Source organism: Quercus lobata, chromosome 3 (genome assembly GCF_001633185.2).
Source record: "Quercus lobata isolate SW786 chromosome 3, ValleyOak3.0 Primary Assembly, whole genome shotgun sequence".
Taxonomy (NCBI): Eukaryota; Viridiplantae; Streptophyta; class Magnoliopsida; order Fagales; family Fagaceae; genus Quercus; species Quercus lobata.
The window spans coordinates 11,277,655-11,296,122 of NC_044906.1; the positions used below are offsets into that span (position 1 = coordinate 11,277,655).

The 18,468-nt window shown below is 34.9% G+C and overlaps 1 protein-coding gene and 1 long non-coding RNA gene across 3 annotated transcripts; one reads left to right on the top strand and one right to left on the bottom strand.

Moving 5' to 3' along the window:
* Nucleotides 1–2,381: 2,381 nt before the first annotated feature.
* On the top strand, nt 2,382–3,993 carry LOC115979135. The gene is made up of 2 exons (XR_004088950.1): nt 2,382–2,859; nt 3,741–3,993. It is a non-coding gene; the product is annotated as an uncharacterized LOC115979135 (long non-coding RNA).
* Nucleotides 3,994–5,496: 1,503 nt separating this feature from the next.
* On the bottom strand, nt 5,497–13,537 carry LOC115979136 (putative membrane-bound O-acyltransferase C24H6.01c). Of its 2 annotated transcripts, none has more exons than XM_031101101.1 (19): nt 13,297–13,537; nt 13,156–13,226; nt 12,907–13,088; nt 12,776–12,827; nt 12,094–12,197; nt 11,917–11,981; nt 11,606–11,676; nt 10,875–10,934; nt 10,594–10,707; nt 10,135–10,259; nt 9,988–10,039; nt 9,159–9,221; nt 8,868–8,977; nt 8,682–8,774; nt 8,485–8,566; nt 7,377–7,454; nt 6,242–6,317; nt 6,093–6,142; nt 5,497–5,973 (listed from the first exon to the last, which is right to left on the bottom strand). In XM_031101101.1, the coding sequence occupies exons 1-19, from the start codon at nt 13,409–13,411 to the stop codon at nt 5,920–5,922; spliced, it is 1,617 nt and encodes a 538-aa protein (XP_030956961.1). In that variant the 5' UTR covers nt 13,412–13,537; the 3' UTR covers nt 5,497–5,919. The 2 variants fall into 2 exon arrangements, with proteins under 2 accessions (XP_030956961.1, XP_030956962.1); XM_031101102.1 differs by having other exon boundaries at nt 12,776–12,824; nt 13,297–13,536.
* Between the last annotated feature and the right edge of the window lie 4,931 nt (nt 13,538–18,468).

Here is an 18,468-nt window from a genome sequence, read left to right on the forward strand (position 1 = left end):
TAATGTACTCCTGAACCGTGTTTTCCTTAGCAATTCATTCCCCATATGTATCTTTAATGGCCATGATTTGATTTCTTTTCCTCCTGACCAGAGTTGAAACATGGTAAAAGGAGGTATTTCTATCTCCTTGAATCATCCAATTTATCTGGGATTTTAAAGCCCACAAATCCTCCTCCTGACTGAGCACACTATCCATCTCCTTCAAGGTTACACAAAAAGGAAGAAGGCCTAATAGCAATAGATCGTTGGATGCCATTAAGTCTAGCCATTATATTCTTTTTCCGAGAGAAGATGTTACCAAATTGAATCTTGTTCCACACCTTGGCCTCCTTAGTAAAGGTGTCAATGGCATCAACAAGCCTAGGACAATGCCTCCAAGCTTGAGTAGCAACCTTCGGAAATGAGGCATCAGAAAGCCAGCAGGACTAAAACTTAAACGGCCTTACTCTTCTATTTATAGCCCTTGGTTGCATTTCCAACAAAACGGGGCAGTGGTCCGAATGGCATCTTGTGAGATGAACCACCTTAGCTTCAGGAAACAAAACACACCAGCTAGGATTTATAAAGAACCTATCTATTCTTTCTTGAATTAGAGCTTGCACTTGTCTTCTATTAGTCCAGGTGAATCGAGGACCAAAAAACCCAATATCGATCATGTTACATTTGTCTAGGCACTCTTTGAACAATAGAGACCTTCTGACACTAACAGCTCTCCCCCAAATTTGTCCTCCTTCATAAAAGGCTCATTAAAATCCACTGCTATCACCCTAGGCATGTTTTGAAGCTCTGCAATGCTCATGAGGTTATTCCATAAAATCTGCCTTTCAGCACTCCTAGGACTAGCATACACAACAGTAAATAGCCAACTAGAATTCAAAGAACGTACCTTAACCACAATGTGAGTCTCCTGCTCAGTGTTAGCTAAGGAAGAAATTTCCACCTTGTCTACATTCCAAGGGACCCATAAACCACCGGCATACCCGATAGTCTCCGTGTGAATAGCTCCATCAAAGGGAAGTTTGTCAGTTATTTCCCTTGCTCTTTCACCTCTAACTTTGGTTTCTATCACTACAAGAATTATTGGATCATGGTTTTGTATTAGCTCTCTAACATGTTTCTGAAAGGACGGCTTTAGCGCACCCCTACAGTTCCACGCTATAATATTCATCATAAATATACAATTTGGAGAGGGTCAATAATCAACAAGCGGCATCAGCTCCACCATCTCCCTCAAACTCCATCTGATCTAGTGTCTCCTCTCCTTTGGTATTTGTGGCATTCTTACCCACTCAAATTGAACATTCATCAAACCACAGAGAGAGAGAGAGAGAGAGAGAGGTTCATGGGTGGGTTGATGGTTCGATTTGGAGGCAGTGGCAATGAGATTGAGGTGGCAACGACAAGCTTGAGGCAAAGACGATGAGATTAGTGGTTCAATCTAGGGATGGGTGGTCATAGTGGTTGGCGTTAGTGGCTGGGTGGTCCGATCTGCTCATGGGTGGGTTGCTGGACTGGTGAGGATGAGGGCAAAGTTCAGCGGTGGAGGTGGCTGTTGGTTCAAGCTCTCCTCTCTACTACCTCTGCTTGCTTGGGGTGTGTAGAGCATGAGTGTGAGAGTGAAGGCTGAAAATGAAATGCTGTAAAAATGAAAGTGTAATAGATTTTACACTCTAGGTAGCCTTATTTTACAGTCAAAGGGAAATTAATTTTAGTTTGACCAGGTTTTTCAGTCCGCCCAAACACCCATAAGGTTGTAAAATGTTTTCAGTAAAAGTTTTTCACTCGAACCAAACACAGGCTTAAAATGTAATCCCTCAAGCCTATTATATAGAGGCTCCAGGAATGGTTTGAAGCGATACAATTTGAACAAGAAATTATTTATTAGAGATGTTTGCCTAAGCTTTGTGGTGATTCTAAGCACCCTTAGGTGGTGAAGCCTAGGGAATTAGGTAGATTCTAGAATCTAGATGGTGAAGCATAAGATTTGTCCTGTTCTTCTTTCTTCCCTGTTGTTTCTATTTTCTACACTTCCCATCCTACATTAGTTCTTCTTATCTAGTAAGTTTGCTTTTGCGTTTGTTGGTTCTTATTCCTTTATGTTATTAGTTTACCTCTCAATCTGTTTTCTTGGTCTTGCTGAATATTAATTTTCACCTGTGCATTTGGTATAACTTATTTTAGTGAACAAAGAATAAGCTGGGGTTTGACTGAGCTGTAACAAAGGAAAAGTGAAGCTTTAAAAAGATGAACCTAAGAAATTAAGCTGGCTTAATTTATAAGATAAGCTGTAACAAACGGGGTTATAACGTGCATTAGCTGAAAGGTCAGGATGAAATAGCACAATATCTTTGTTCTCTCTCTCTCTCTCTCTTAAATGTTAATAAATTTTCTTAAAAACAAATTAATGTTTCTTTGTGCTGCAAGTATCTGTGTGTCTTATTTTAAAAACTTTCCTGAAAGTTTGTCTTCCCCACTACTTACTGATCCAAAGCTTCTGCTTCTTTTCATCAAATTTCTTAACCTTTCTCATCCCATAACTATTTGTGGCAGATCACCTTTTCCTTCAAAACCTAAAAAATTAAAAAACAGTAGAAAGCCTTCCAAGTTTGTATAGATCTCTTAGGATGTCTAAACCTGATTGCCTACCTTGATTTCTTGCTACACTGAATGACAGGGAAGTAAATGCGTGCTTAGATCACCCAGACCAGCAACTGGGAATAAGATGCTTTCTTTGCAAGCTTGTGGGTCCAGGCCCAAGGTCCTTGGCAGCCTGAGCTTGCCAATCCAATATCTGGGTTTCAAGCACTCCATGTCATTATCCAGAGGTGTCTGCTTCGGCACATGAAGCTGAAAACCCTGGTGAACCATCAGAGCCAATCTATGCGTGTTTCTATTCCACTTAAATCATTTAACAGCATCAGAGTTTTTCATATAGTGATTTTTGTTGGGAGAAACTTACCCAAAAAATAACTTTTGTAGGAAGAAAAGAACTGTTGCTATTTCTTCTTTACCTTAATACTATAATGATTATCATTTTCCCCTAGGGTATGCAATCTGAAAGGAGGAATAGTATTTGATAACTTAGTTTGTAATTTAGGTCCCAGATCTCTAATGTCTTGGAGCTCAATGCTGAATTACTAATTAGCTTAAATATTTGTCCATAAATTTCTTCCACGTACGTAAGTTTACCTTTGATTTGCCCTAGATAGTTTACCATAACAGACCGACTTTGCACTGCTTACAATAAAATCTAAAAGTTAAGGTGATGTGGGGCTGAAGGTAAAAAGAGTTGATTCAAGCAAACTGGACTATCATTTAAACAAGAACTTACTCTCCTATCAAGCATTTAAACATTGTGTCTCATGTCAGAGACTTTTTTTTTTTTTGGGGGGGTGTTATTTTTTCTTGCTCCACTCGGTTCTGTAGGGGTTGAAATTTATAAATAATGTTGGATGTAATTTTTAATGGATTTTTTTTCCCAATTAATAGCACAATGGCTTTACAGTTTATATGCTGTGGTTTGCATTGCTTTTAGTTCACAATCCCAGTTTTCCTTTTTTTGGTATTTGTAGTTCATTATTCATTTTGTCAGTATCATTTTCTTTTCAAGTCTTCTTTGGCATTCAACAATCTGCCTACTGTTTCCTGCAAGATTTACTTGTAAACCCTGGAATTAGTTAACTTGCCTGATTGCATCACTCCATATCATTGATAAGGTACTTTGCTGATCATTGTGACAGGAAACACCAGAGAATGCTGCTAGAGGTAATGCTAACAAAAAGTCAAAGGCTGGTGGTGGTAGGAAGAGGAAGTAATTTGAATTGGCATTTCAATCTTGAAATAGACTGATGTAGCAAACTGAATTCGGATTAGATTAGAATTTTGAAATCAGTGAAGTATCCTTCCGTTCCATTGTATGTTTGTTTATTTACTATTTTTTCCAATATCACTATCTTTACAACTAATGATTGCATCGTAATGGTATGGCTAGAAGTAGTTGATATCTTGTGTGTGATCCCTTATACAATTCATTGGCAACATCTGCTATGACTACATATTTGTGGCAAGTAGATTTTCAACAAAAGTTATGTACCATTTTTGGGTTCTGATTAAGTGTAGGGTGGTCTTTCTTTTCTTCTCTCACACCAGCAACAAATTAAAGAAAAATTGTGGAAATCAAGAGGTCGTACCTATCGTGCTATTTGGTTAACAGTGTCCATGGAAACTGTTATTCTCAAATAATATTTGAATTGAAGCCTACTTGATCCGGTGCTTAAAATTTGTGCCTGTACAAGTTATAAGCTGCGTGACAGGTGGGAATTCTTGTGCCTAAAGGAATTTGGTGTTCGGTGTTCATTTTCATTAATAAATTAGAGAAATCTTGAAGCGTTGCCAGTTCATTATGTGCAACATGTTTATCTTTTATATTTCTCTACCAAAAAGTTTATGCTGTACCGTATTGGGGTGATATGCGATGGTTTAATTATCAAAATTTTATAATCCTTTTTAAGTTTGATCAAAGAAAGGTGTAATAGAATTTCAGACGCTGGAAAAGAGTTTTCTCTTTGGGGTCTGTTTAGATATCGTTTATTATTGAAAACTGAAAATACTGTAACAAAATAATTTTTAAATGTGTGAATAATGTCGTGAAATTCAGTTTTAAAGAAAATTTGCTGAAATCCATACTTGCGGGTTTCGTAAACAGTGCACGGAACTTAAAAAAAAACGTAGACGTGCATTTTTTTTCCTTTTCATCGCAATCCAAACCCAACCTTTGTATTGTAATTGTAATTAAGAGTTCACTCAGAGGAAACAAGATAACGAGGAGGAAGATTAATAAGCACGCAAGGGTTGTAGTGCAATGTTTTTGTGTTGGGGGAACTTGGTTTGGAATCCTTCCTACCTCACTCGCTAGCAAAAAAGATTTAACTTAAAAAAAAGACAAAAATGTATTAGCGTTACTCTTACTCCTGGAATGAATGATGTATATAATGTTAATTGCTTAATGGAAAGCTGGCTTCCTGTTCAACCGGGGGTGTGATGTGTCTCTTCAAAATGCCACCCCCTCCCCACTCTTCCCATTGAAGGCACATTCTTTATCAATATATTAATGTCTGAATGAAAAGGAGCTTGATTTTATGAAGGATGATTGCGCCATTGAGGACTGATTGTACTGATTCAGATAGGGAGTGCTGCAGGGACGAGCGGAAGACCGAACAGACTTTGGCTTGGAGAGGGGAGAACTGCATGTTGGTGGCTGCATACAGTAACAGAACATCTTCTGTCATATTCTTTGCATGAAAAATAGCTCTCTTATGTATCTAAATATGCGTGACTAGTCTTCCCCCCCTCTGTACTTGGTCGTTTTTCTCAATAAAATTCCATTATTCCTAAGAAAAAAGAAAATCGAAATTGAAAGATCATGACTTGATGAGGGCAAGGGTCATAAGTTCAACATTTAACAATTACCATCATACCAGTCTCAAAAAACAAAACAAAACAAAATAAGATGATATCATACACGGTTCCACCAAAAATAAGAAAAAGTATATATAATAACCTTGTGATGAGCTTCTTAATTGATCCTATGGTACACAAATGTGCCCTCGAAGACAAATAGAGAGGCATGATATGCCACATGATAACAATCAAAATTGCATTGTTATCCTTGCTACTTTTTAAGGGGGAGGGGATCGCCAATTTTTTTCCTGTACAACAATGAATGGCTGCTGCTGTCAACTAAAATGCCTAAACGCATAACAAAATAATGAACCGAGGTCCTCAAAGTGAATGCAAAATACTCTCCCAAACCAATAACATTGGCGATGTCAACATCATTCAGAATTTCTAATACTGGATTTTGACCCCCCATAAAATCTACATATTGGCAATTAGCAACGTGGCTACACAATGATTCCTTCACAGGCCATTTCTGTACTTTCTTTGCTTGGCATCATCAATGTGGAACATAAGCTACAAAATGAGGGAGGTGCAGACCAATGATTAAAAATAAGCATGTGCTCAAGATGCTAAAATTTCTCAGAAGAGACCAAAACTTTGAAAAAAAAAGGGTGGGGGGGATTCACCATTACCTTAGTCCCTACATAAAATGTCACAAACATACCACCTAGAACAGGCAGTCCTGCATAAAAGAATTTTGCATTAGCTCCATATCTTCCTTTGTCAAAGCAAACAAGGAAACCTAGGTAAAACTGTAAAAGGATATGAGATTTAGGCATACCTTCTTTTTGAAGGAATTGAGATACCAACCAATTAATGCCTGATGGTCCAATAACATAACCAACTAGGTTTGCAACCTACAAAGAACAGCTTAAACGGTAATGTATGAAGATTGATACATGTTCATAGGGAATAACATTTGAATAAGACATCTGTAATTATATAGCATTTTTACAGTATTTTCATAGCACCATGTAACCCACTTCTTTTCATTATTTTTTGTTTGGTGGCTACATTTATTTTTGTATAGGGAAGAAATCTTTAGTAAATGTTAGGACTGCTTCAATCAAAGAAGATGAAGTGGCCTAAAAAACATATGTACAAACAGCAAACACAAGAAAAGAAATTATGTACAAGAGAATATAGAGTCTATGAACAAAGAGAGGGAATCACTAGAAGTGAGCCCCCCAAGCACAAGTGCTTGCAACAAACTTATTGATATGGTGTTTATGTACTTTTTGCAATAAATGTTTATGTACACTACATGTGCATGCAATGCAACTCATTTCAACCAAGTACCTTGTCCTCCTCTATGTAAGTATCCAAGAAAGGTTATGTAGAACACAACTTAATGATTTTTATTTGCTACTTTCCTCTCTTGTACTTCACTGAGACCAATTCCAACCCATGCACTAGCATATTCGTGCATGCCGTGAAACTCATTTTAACCACTTACCTTGTCCTCCTTTACCAAAGAATCCAAGAAAGATTACCTAGAAAAATTCAACTTAAAGCTAAGAGGGTTTAACATTCTTAAGAGCGAAAAAGCAGCATTTCTTTGCTAACAAAAGACAGAGACAAGTGTCTTCTCATTTTAAATTCCAATTCAAAGAATACATGCCATTAACTACTCATTTAGAATTTTTTTCTTATTCACGTTAATAAAAAATGTCAGACTAGTTTCTAGGCAACTTTCAGAATGAGGACTCAGACATAGTTACTTCCTCAAGTGGAAACTTGATATTGTTCTAATGGCATTTGCTTTTAACTACTCTGTTACTACCTAGAAATCCATATGTATTTACCAATTTACATATGCATCACATGCTAATTAATTAATCGCAAGTTATTGAGGAACAATTTAAGGAATATAACACTGATTTGTGATATTACTTAAAATTAGTGTAGGGACACACCATGAGACAAGTGATTGTGACAGCACCAGCAACAGCACTAAGTTCACGAAAGACAAACTGCCCCAAAGCACTCTCAACCTGAAATTAAAACATAGTTGAAAATCATACGTCAAGAATCTTGTCAGACAGATATAATTTTATGAAAAGCAAGATGATTTTGCTGCACTGTATTTATACCTTCAATGACAAACACAAAAAAACAATAAATAACAATCTAATAATGCATTTTCTCACTACTTTGGTGCAGCAATAGAATTTCTATTCATCCATTCATAATAACTTTATGTCTTCAGCTAAAGTGTGACTGTATTTTGCTTTTGCAAAGGTTGCATCTTTAATGCCTAGAGGAGCCTGTTCAATTCCACATGACAGAGTCATTGCCATGTCTTATTTATAAATGTGTAATCTGTATCATAAAAGTACACTGAAACACTTTTTTCAGGTCAGTGCTGTTTATGCTGAAGAAGGTGATGATAATTGGTAGGCGCCATGTGGCTTCTAAAACAGCTCCTTTTGTCTAATGTAGAATATCTTGATAGAGAAAAAAAAGAGGCATTCAAAGGGGTGAAGTCCATCACCCAGCTCAAGATGGGTTTTTTTGAGCTTGGGTTTGAATCTTTCCTTCTCACCTGCTCCTGGGATGTTCACCGCTTCATCTCTTCTTCCTCAATTGGGCTTTCTTCCCCATATGGAATTTATTGATTGTTTGCCACTTCTGAGATAAATTTTGTTCTTTTTTCTATATATTTATTTTATTTATTTTTCCTGTTTTGGTGTCTTTACTTGTATATTTCCCATGTACTTGGGTGCTGCCACTTCCTTTTAGCTGTCTCTTCTTTAATTCCTTTTACTTAGCCAAAAGGAAAAAAAAAAAAAAAAAAAAAAAAAAAGGCCACGCAACGAAGGTGTACTATGAAAGGTATTGGTAGTCATTCTTTGATACCCTATATTTTCGGAAATAAGTATTATTACAAATCATAGTGCCTTTCTGATTGTTTGGTATCAGATGATTCTTGATAGGCAAAAGCAAAACCACTAGCCAAATGCAACTCAATCACAATCAAGTAAATCACAGCAAACAGAACTGGGAAGGATAGACAGACATCACCTGCAACGCATTTGCTGTTGATTTCAGTATCATTTCCGGAATAAAGAACAAACATGTTAACCACGCCCAAGAAAGAAGCTTCCTAATGTCAAAGACAATAAGAACTCGTAAAAGGTGTAGCTTTGAACAATCTTCTGCTACTATTTTACGGAACAGAAAGAAGCGATTAAGAAGAAAAACTTGGAGGCAAGAAGTACCATTCTAAATCATGCCATATTGCAACAAATGTGAATATAACCCATACGTTCAGTAGCTTCTTCTGAGATCCCCCTAGAGGAATGTACATATACCTAAAATTGCAATCATTTATAAAATACACATGCCATAGTCAAAGATGGGACTGCGTGAGAAAAAACAAATATAAAGGATTTGAAATGATTTACCTCACAAGCCATTTGTTGTAGGAAGCATGCCAGTTTTTCCAAAATCCTTCCAAGTTATGGCAATTATTAATACACCTTGGCATATTCTCTGGGGCCTCAATGCCACATATCTACAAGTACATAATTACAAAGATGTATTTAGACACCAATGCTTAAAGGTTAAAGGTTACAGCTTTCTTCAACTGAACTTAAGATGGAGCTAATTAGGGCTAGACCATCCAGTGCGGATGTAAAAGAAAGCTGCAGTTCAGGATAAAATGAAGCCAAAAATTATAATTGCTTGTAACATACCAGTGACCAAAACCGAAAATAGCGCCAGATAAGAAAAAACTTCAGCCACATGAAGTTTAAGACCTGACCAGAATAAGAATAAAGATTAAAAAAGTATTACGATTATTTCGACCACCAAAATTGAGGAAACTTAAGTCAAAATAAATACAATCTAGAATTCAAAAGGAAATTTCAACAAAGAGAATTAATATCATTTCCCTGTTTCTCTAGAATTTGCATAATTGCTCAAGGTTTCATGTAAAGCATGACAATGCAAACCTTCTTTGCAGCAATGGATAGGTCCTTACTCCTGACAAAGTTTTTCAGTGTCACTCTCGCTGACTTGAATAATTTTGAAGTTTCAGAACAATGTTTGGTTCATTAGAACAAGGGAAGGATGCATTATTTCCCAATTTGGGAACCATGTTCAAGGATCTATCTGGAATCATGCATAAGGGCATTTAGTATAATAGACTGACAGTATGATGCCATATTCTGTAAGGAGTATACTGATGGCCACGTCATGGATGTTCTAAAGGAGATGTTCGGAGACAAATTATAGGATCCATGGAGCAATTAAAAAAATTCCAACTTTTGAATATTGATAGAGATATAGTAAACAGTACTCTTTTTTCATGCCCATATATACAATAGCTGTAAGAGGTCTATTTCTAGAATTAGACACTTAATCTTAGCAAAATGCTAACAAAGGTGTCATCTATCATTTCCAAAATTATAGAGCTTAGGTTCCCAATAAAATATGCACGCACACACACACATAGGGCTCTACTATGTCTTCTTATTCATGGATGAATTGTTTTCCTCATACATAATAAGATTCACCTCTTACCCCATATCCGATGATGAACACATCCGTAGGAGATAACTGTTTCCACAAGCCACTAGCCATTGCAGAAAGAGATGTTATTACTAGACAATAAGATTGGACAGAAAAATCTAAAAAATAGGTGTACCCTTGAGTTTCTAAGAGACTCACCTGATTGCAAAGGCATTGTAATGAAAGAGATGTGTCATTAGCTCCATTAGGAGAAGACTGAATACCCAACGCAAACCATACCAAGTCGCATCTCTGACTGAATAATTATTCTGAGGTACATCTAGCTGCAAAAAATTTGCATTAGAGTAGTAGACTACTCAAAAGAGTTTTCTGAGAACATTAAAGAAATCTAGTTGAGTTGATAATGCACTAGTACAAATGGTTTTTGCTATAGCTTGGAAAATTAGAAAGAGGAGCTAGCAACAAGGAGGGCTTCAAGATTGTTGGGTTAGCTTAACAGTTCACAAGAAGGATCTGACTACATTTAAAACTTAGCTATTGCTGCTAAATCCAGTAAAAGTTCAACCATAGAGGATATCACTAAGACTACTTTTATAGAAATGGGACATTACTATGGAAAAGAAAAGAAAAAGTATAATTGACATACAAGTCACATACCTGTGAAGCAAATGCATTGAAGCTTATAATTGGCCCAGCAAGGTAGAGGGGAGCATATACCAAGTAACAAATGTATATACTTAAGGAATACTTGTCACCCTGGACACTTCTCTCCTGGAGAAGCATACCAAAAGTCATGAAAAAGAAAATATTTTCAGGTAATTAACAAAACCAATTTTAAAAAAGATAAAATAAAATTTTTGTTCAGATGAAGCAAATAAATGGATAACAGCAACTATAAAAATGATGTTCTCATGCTTAATTGCAGCTAATAAGTTAACCTGTAAAAGTTGGTAGCAAGTTTTTCCTGACTGACAAATATGGCAACGCTGAACATGCTTCTGCAAATACCAGAATGTGAGAATCAGCAAAGCTGGTTTCTTAAGTAGGAATGTTTTAAATCCATGATAATCATTTGTATAAATAGAAAAATCTTAAGCAAGCATGTGTTTTAGTGAACCCAGGATCAGGAACCATATATATTTCAGGGTACAAATAATCAAATAAACCATATTACAGAAAATAAAATCTGACATATATATGAGAAAATAAAATGGCAGGAACATGACAGTGTACTAGATATAATCACATAAATACTGTAAGCTGGTAGTTGGCAAGCACGTGAAAGCTCCACCAGAACATAAAATTCCACTATTGACACAGAGTAGTGACAAGATATGAACTCTCTAAAGAAAATGAAAAAGCTGATGAGTGCTGATACTAAACCATAAAGAGAGATGCATATAATTTTTTATAGGTACCATAAAGCAAGATGCATTAACACATAAAGATACACCAGTTTAGGGTGTTTTCGCCATTATTGTGGAACAGTTTCTAGGGAATGAAACTGTCATTGCCACAATCTTAGCAGATTGTGTTGATCTCCTAGTAGACAAGGTAAGAATCCTTTAAAAAGAACTACATGCCTATTAAGCATAGAGCAAGCAATCCCATAAAATAAGAAGAAGGAAAAAAGAAAGGTGGAAAATGAAAGTCAGAGAGAAACAAATACCTCTTGATCAAAACGAGAATCCTGATCTGCCCAATGGTAATCATATCCAAAGCTTATCATGCGCAAAACAACTGTCAAAAAAATAAAACAAAGCCATATAAAGAAACAATAGAATAGTTGCTGAAGTCTCAATATCTACAAGTAGAACCTATTATTTTGCATTATGCTTCATCGTAAATGAAAACCTTTCTTCTATTGATAACTCAAAGCAAAAACAACTAGTGTGGTTTACTTATTAATTGAATCAAGAATCAGAATAAAAGCATAATTTTGGAACTAATATCCCAACAAATGAAGATGTAAGGAAATACCAAAGTTAAAGCAAATATGCCATCTAAAGGTGCCTCGGAAGTTGTCCAAGTAAGCCCACTGTTGCCTAGGGACAATATACAAACGGAACTGTGTTGAGCAGATATCACATAATATCTTGCACTTAAGACATATTCAAAATTACATGAGTATTTAATAACCAAGCCAATAGAACTTACCCTATTATGGAGAATGAATATCCTTCATAAACACGATTGCATATAAGAAAAAAGATATTAAAACTCCAGAGTACAAGTAAGAAGTACTTCTTTCGTGCAAATATCTGCAGAAATATAAGTCTAGTAAAATACAAGCAGAATTAGAAACTTCAGTCGATAACAATTACAATGAAAGCTACAGTAATAACCAATTGAAAGGAAGAGATCACTAATCTAATATAACATAGCATGCGAGTTAAAAAAAGGAGGGAACAAAAAAAGACACATTTGTCACTCTTATGTAATGATGAACTTAACTAAGTCCTGAAATTTTGCAAAATCAAATGGAAACCCTAAATTTAGAGTCAGTTTTTACAAATATGAAACCTATTCAAGTCAAGAAGTATTACGACAACAACATTTTCAAAACAATTAGGTGGTAAGTTGTTATTGGTTCTGAATTGAAACCACCATTGAAATTAATTTTTTGCCCACCAGTAACAATCTACTGCTTATAATTTATTGTGAAGTGTTGTGGTCTCATTAAAGTCACAGCATTGGTGAAATTTAAAATGTTAGAATGACATAATAATCAGAAAGCAAGTTTATGAAAATGGGCAAAGACAGGAACTTTGATAGTAAAAAATAAGATGCTATAGCCTAACAAACAGGAAAATGGAGGTGAAGGCAGAAGAAAACGCACCTTAACTAGAAGATAATTAAGCAAAGCGATTGCTAAGATGAACACAATGCTGCTAAAAAAAGAAAGAATGATAAAAACACAGAGAGAGAGAGAGAGTTGAAGAAATGGGGGGAAAAGGCAGGCAGGCATACCAAGCTCCGTGCAAATAAGTAAGGTAAATGAAAGAAATGAAAAGCCAAAGGAAAGACATTCCTCTGGCTTTGAGTCGAAAACAGGCTCTGAACGCATTGGCGGCCAAACCGAAAATCGCAAAAACGATTGTAAGAATCGGTAAATTCGCTCGAAAGTTCCTCCATTGCGCATCTGACATATCCTAAACATATACATAAAAATTAGGAATTTAAAAGAAAAAAAGAGAGAGAGAGAGAGAGAGTTAATACATTGGAACGATGAGTGAATTTGGAGAGCCAGGGTGAGGCGGAGCGTAAGCCGTAGAGTTGGGAGTGATAATCTGTAATTTAATTTAAAGAATGAGAAATGGAAAGAAACAGAGAAATTAGGAAGGAGAATCGGTAGCGTACCAGTGGAGAGACGAAGGGATCGTTGGATGACGAAAGAGTAGAAGGCGATGGCGTATACTATCAGAATAAATAGCTCTCTTTTATCGCTGCTGCTACTTTCCATTTTCTTCTTCATCTCTATCTCTGCTTTCTGATTACAAGGACAAGAACCTTTCTTTCTCTTTCTTCTTCTTCATTCACTTTCACTTTGACTCTGGCTGCAAATAAACGACAGACGTTCTTGTAATACCGCATATATGTCGTTTGCCCCAACCAATGTTTCCTCTTTTTTCTTTTTCCTTTCGGTATTGTATAATTTGTATATGCCCCTGCCTACTGTCTATACAAAACTTACTTTTAAATTATTAGTATTATATAGGGTAAAATACTATTTTCATCCCTAAATTTTGTCAAAAATTTTTTTTTTTCATTGCTAAACTTTAAAAATTTCTTTTTTCATCCCTAAACTTTGTAAATAATTTTTTCAATAGTTTAGAAACAAAAATAGGAATGAAAAAAAAAAAAAAAAAAAAAAACTTTTTTCAATAGTTTAAGGATAAAAATAAATTTTTGGTAAAATTTAAAGACATAAATAAAATATTTTCAATAGTTTAGAGACAAAAGATAAACTTTTTTTTTAATAGTTTAGAGATGAAAAATGAACTTCTTAAAAAATTTTGGTAAAATTTAGAGACCAAAATAGTATTTTAACCTATTATATATATCAAAGAAAATAATTATGTTTGCAAAGTGAATTTATAAAAATACATTATATTTTTTAAAGAGAAACAAAATAGAGTATATTATGAATGTGCTTGACAAATATCTTATTCACTTAAAGTAAATAAAATAATATGTATGAGTCTTTGTATAATAAGATAAAGAAATGTAAAACTGACCCTTTAAGTTTCTTCAGATTTCATTTCAGTCCTTTGACTTTGCTTTTATTCATTTCATTTTTTTAACTTTCAAGTTTATTCAATTAAGGCTTTTCCATCAATTTTTGTTATATGTTGTGGTTAATTTTTTTTTTATATTTTTCTTTTAATTTTTTAAATTAAAAAAATTCAATTAATGATTGAAAAATATTTTCCAAATTTTTTTTTTTTCAAAAAAATTTAAAAAAAGTTAACGGAAAAGCCTTAATTAAATAAATTTAAAACTTAAAGGACTAAAATGAACGAAAGTAAAATTAGAGGGTTAGTTTTGCATTTTAGCCTAAGATAAATCTATGCAACTTTAAAACACAAAGGTATAATATAACTCAATGGCATAGTTGCAACTTGGAACATATCTTTATACTTTTAAGGCTATCATAATAAGGCTGTCAATTTCTACAACACCATTCTTGGTGACAATTTCATACCACCATATGCAACTTTAAAACACAAAGGTATAATATAACTCAATGACACAGTTGCAACTTGGAAGATATCTTTATACTTTTAGTATACATTTATTTTATTGCGGACCTAGAACAGTGATGAATTTGGATGAAAATAAGCTAACAAGAATGTAAGATATACTAATCAATTTGCAAAAGTTGTTTTGCCACATAAATCATTGTTGTTGGTAGGTAAAGTTAAGCACGTGGGTGACAGCATAACCGTCAATTATGAGCTGGAGGAGTGAGACCCAAAGACAATACTGTGAATTTTGCAACCCAACCCACAGATGTCGCAATCCTATGTTGGAGAATTCCCTGAGAATATTAGCAGAGGAGAGGAGGCACTTAAGAAACAAACATATTATAATAGTTGCCTCAATTGGGGATAACAGTACTGCATCCTTTCATCGAGTTGTTAAAATAGGAAATGCTAGAAACTCAATACTTTTTCTAAAGGATGATCAAGGGAATAGGATAATGGATCCTCAACAAATTAAACAATCAAAATTTGTTAGATAACTCTAAGGAGCATCTGCCTTAAGAAATTTGGGTAGAATTTCAACAAGTTCTCTAGTTTCAAGTATGGAGATCCAGTAGAGAGCAGACTATGTTTTCTTGGATGGATAGGAGGCCCCAGGTCCTGATGGGTTCGCATCTTTTTTTTTCGAAAAAGCTTGCCCTGTTATTATCCATTCAGATGTAGCTCTTGCCATCCAATCGTTTCTTAATTCAGGTAGGTTACTTGGAGAGGTGAACGCAACAATTATTACTCTTGTCCCAAAGTGAGCAATCTTTCAATCTGGGGAATCATAAACCAATTCTTGTTGAAATATAATTTATAAGTGCGTCACACAAAACTTGATTAACAGACTTAAATCAGGCTTGAATGATATTATTAGCCCCAACCAAACTGCCTTTGTGCCTGGCAGGAATAGAGCAGAAACTATGCTAGTAGCTCATGAAATTGTTAAGAACTACCATAGAGGTGGAAATTAGGAAAGCTTATATATGGGTCAATGGAATGGTGGTTTATTTTTCAGTGCCTTTAGGTTGTGGCTTTTCCCTCAAGATATGCTAATTGGGTGAGGGAGTGTATTACCACTCCTATGTACCTTGTGGCTGTAAATGGAGGACTAGTTGGTTTTTTTTCGAGGTGCCAAGTGTATGAGAAAAAGGGATCCATTGTCCCCTTATTTGTTTGCTAGCAATGGAATTCCTAACTCAGATGCTAAAAAAAAGGATTCTTTGTTGCAAGGACTTCAAATTCCATCCTAGATGTGAGAATATGCAGATTATTAATCTTTATTTTGTAGACGACTGAATGATTTTCACAAGAGCTATCAACTCCCAGTCTAGTTAGTGAAAAGTGTGGGGAAAACTTTAAAGTGATTTTTGGCTTGTAGATTAATATTCTAAAAGTAAGTATTTTGTGCAGGGGTATCTACTGGTCAAAGGAACCAGAAATTTGGATGCTCTTCACTTTAAAGATGGTAATCTCTTGGTTAGAAATCTGGGTATGCCTCTAGTCTTTGATAACCTGAGGTGTCATGATTGCAAGCCCTTAATTGAGAGAACAAGAAGAAGAATAAATGTTTGGACATTTTAATACTTATCCTTTGCAGGCAAATTGAAGTTATTATAATTACTACTGTGTACCATAAGAGCAAGACACATTCCCTCCATCACATTGGAATAACTGGTTGATCCAAACCACAATATAGATCTTTATAGCAATTGGGTTTTTGATCTTCGTAGAAAAAGATCTCCATATTTATGACAAGAATATGTTCAGATTAAATTTTAATGATTGCTCTGTGCCTAAGCTATAACAATAGCATTAAGAAGTTGAACTTGTACGGATTGTGTATAAGCAAGAAAAAAAACCAACAAAAAAAAAACACACACACACACACACACTATAGAGATTTAACTCGAAAAAGTGAAAAACTCCCAAAACTTAAAAATAAAAAAATAACAAATAAAAGAGATTTTCTAAAGAATGTAAGTGTGTAAGAATGAAGGTACCTTAGAATAAGATGTTGAAAGCATTGCTTCTCCAAATTTCCACCCAATATATAAAAATATTGTTAATGAACCCCAATGGAAAATAAAAGATTATCCACATCAGCACATATAAGAAAAAAGGAAGAGATTGTAACCCAAAAAGAGGGAAAATAAATTAAAATATGACCAAAAGGAAATTAAAATAATGTGGCAGAATAAAATTCAAAATTTGTACAAATGCATCATTGGAAAACCACACCCTAAAGCTTGGTAACTTAGGTACAAGCAAGTGTAAGTTTTTTAGTATAATCATATGTTGTTGCCTGTGCTCCAAATGAATGCCAATTGGTTCCTTAACCTTACTCCATCTCTCAAAGACTATAATTATTGGTGCAAAAATAAAATAAAGGCTCAAATTCAGATTAAACCAACACTCAATCCCAAAATTAGAATTGACATGGCTAATGATAAATCTGTGTCTACTAATGTCCAGATTAGTGACCTACAAGATAGCATGGTACAGGAAGCCATTACATGAAGAAGTTCAATTAAATACAAGTAATTGGGAAGAAAACAAAAGGGAGGAAGAAAGGGTCTTTACATAAATAAGTGCAGCATATAGCATTATTATTTACAAATCTCATGGTTTCTATTGGCATCCAAGAACCATCCCATTCAGTTTATTCCCTGCCATTGTGAATTCTTGCAGATCTGCCCCTGCTAAGATTGATTTCAACATTGTGGATATACCACAAGACAATGACCAAGCTAGTTGTAAATCCTACTAACAATACAATCTTTGGAAGTGTGTAGGCAAATGATGACGAATGAAGACAAGAACTATATAAGGTGACCTTGAATTATCCAACCTATTATAGCATTGAAACTTGAAAGAATCTGCCAAGTAGAAATACTAAAGACAAGTTTGGATCTTGTTCTCCATTATTCTTGTGTTAATCAACACATTAATCAGATCCAGCATAAGCTTTTTCAGTTCTCTGTTCAAAGCATTCCCCTTCAAGGGATACTGATCATATTCTTTGTCAAAGATAAACCCACCCTTCTTGTAAGTGGCAAAATCTTTGCCAAAAACGGATAGTCTATGACCCATTGTTGTTATCTACAAACATGGTTATATACTGAATCATTGAGTTGATCTACTATTTCAATTTTAATCATGTTTTGGCATCTTTAAAGCTAACAAATTAATTATTAAGTGGAAAACTACAAAATTACACAAATATAAGCAATTCATCATCTGCAATGATAAAAGAAATGTTGAGTTACATTTGTAACAATATTACTGAGGTCAATAGATGGGTGAAGGAACAATTTCTACCTGGATGGTGACATCATATCTCCAATACTCCATCTTCAAAGATGGAATAGAACACAAGGAAGAGAAATTCATACCTTTATAGATAAAGACTTCTCACACTAGCAGTGGAAGGACCATAAGGAGGCACCAAAGGCAAAGAGTAGGTCCACTGCCAAAAGAAAATTAGTCACATAAAAGAAGTAAAAAAAAAAAAAAAAAGACTCAATTAATTACAAATTTAGAGAAAAATCAACCTTTATATTCTTGTTGATATGGCTACCTGCTTTTTTGGATTCTTATCTTCCCTAAGACTACATGGTTGCCCTCATAGACTATTTTTAAACTTATGAGATTATGTTGCTTGTGTATTGTGTAATTGAACACTTGAGGTTTATGAGACATTTTTTCGATAAGGTAGGATACACCCAAACCACCACCTATAGCCCTAAAATGATCAAATCATTGGCAATTGACCAATGTCCCA

What these genes read in the sequence shown, in the direction of transcription:
- LOC115979136 (XM_031101101.1), bottom strand. Translation starts at nt 13,411, where the DNA reads ATGAAGAAGAAAATGGAAAGTAGCAGCAGCGATAAAAGAGAGCTATTT. An exon ending in ATCCCTTCGTCTCTCCACTG is followed by an intron (nt 13,227 to 13,296) that starts GTACGCTACCGA and finishes ATTAAATTACAG; the next exon opens with ATTATCACTCCCAACTCTAC. An exon ending in ATTTTCGGTTTTGGTCACTG is followed by an intron (nt 8,978 to 9,158) that starts GTATGTTACAAG and finishes ATGTACTTGTAG; the next exon opens with ATATGTGGCATTGAGGCCCC.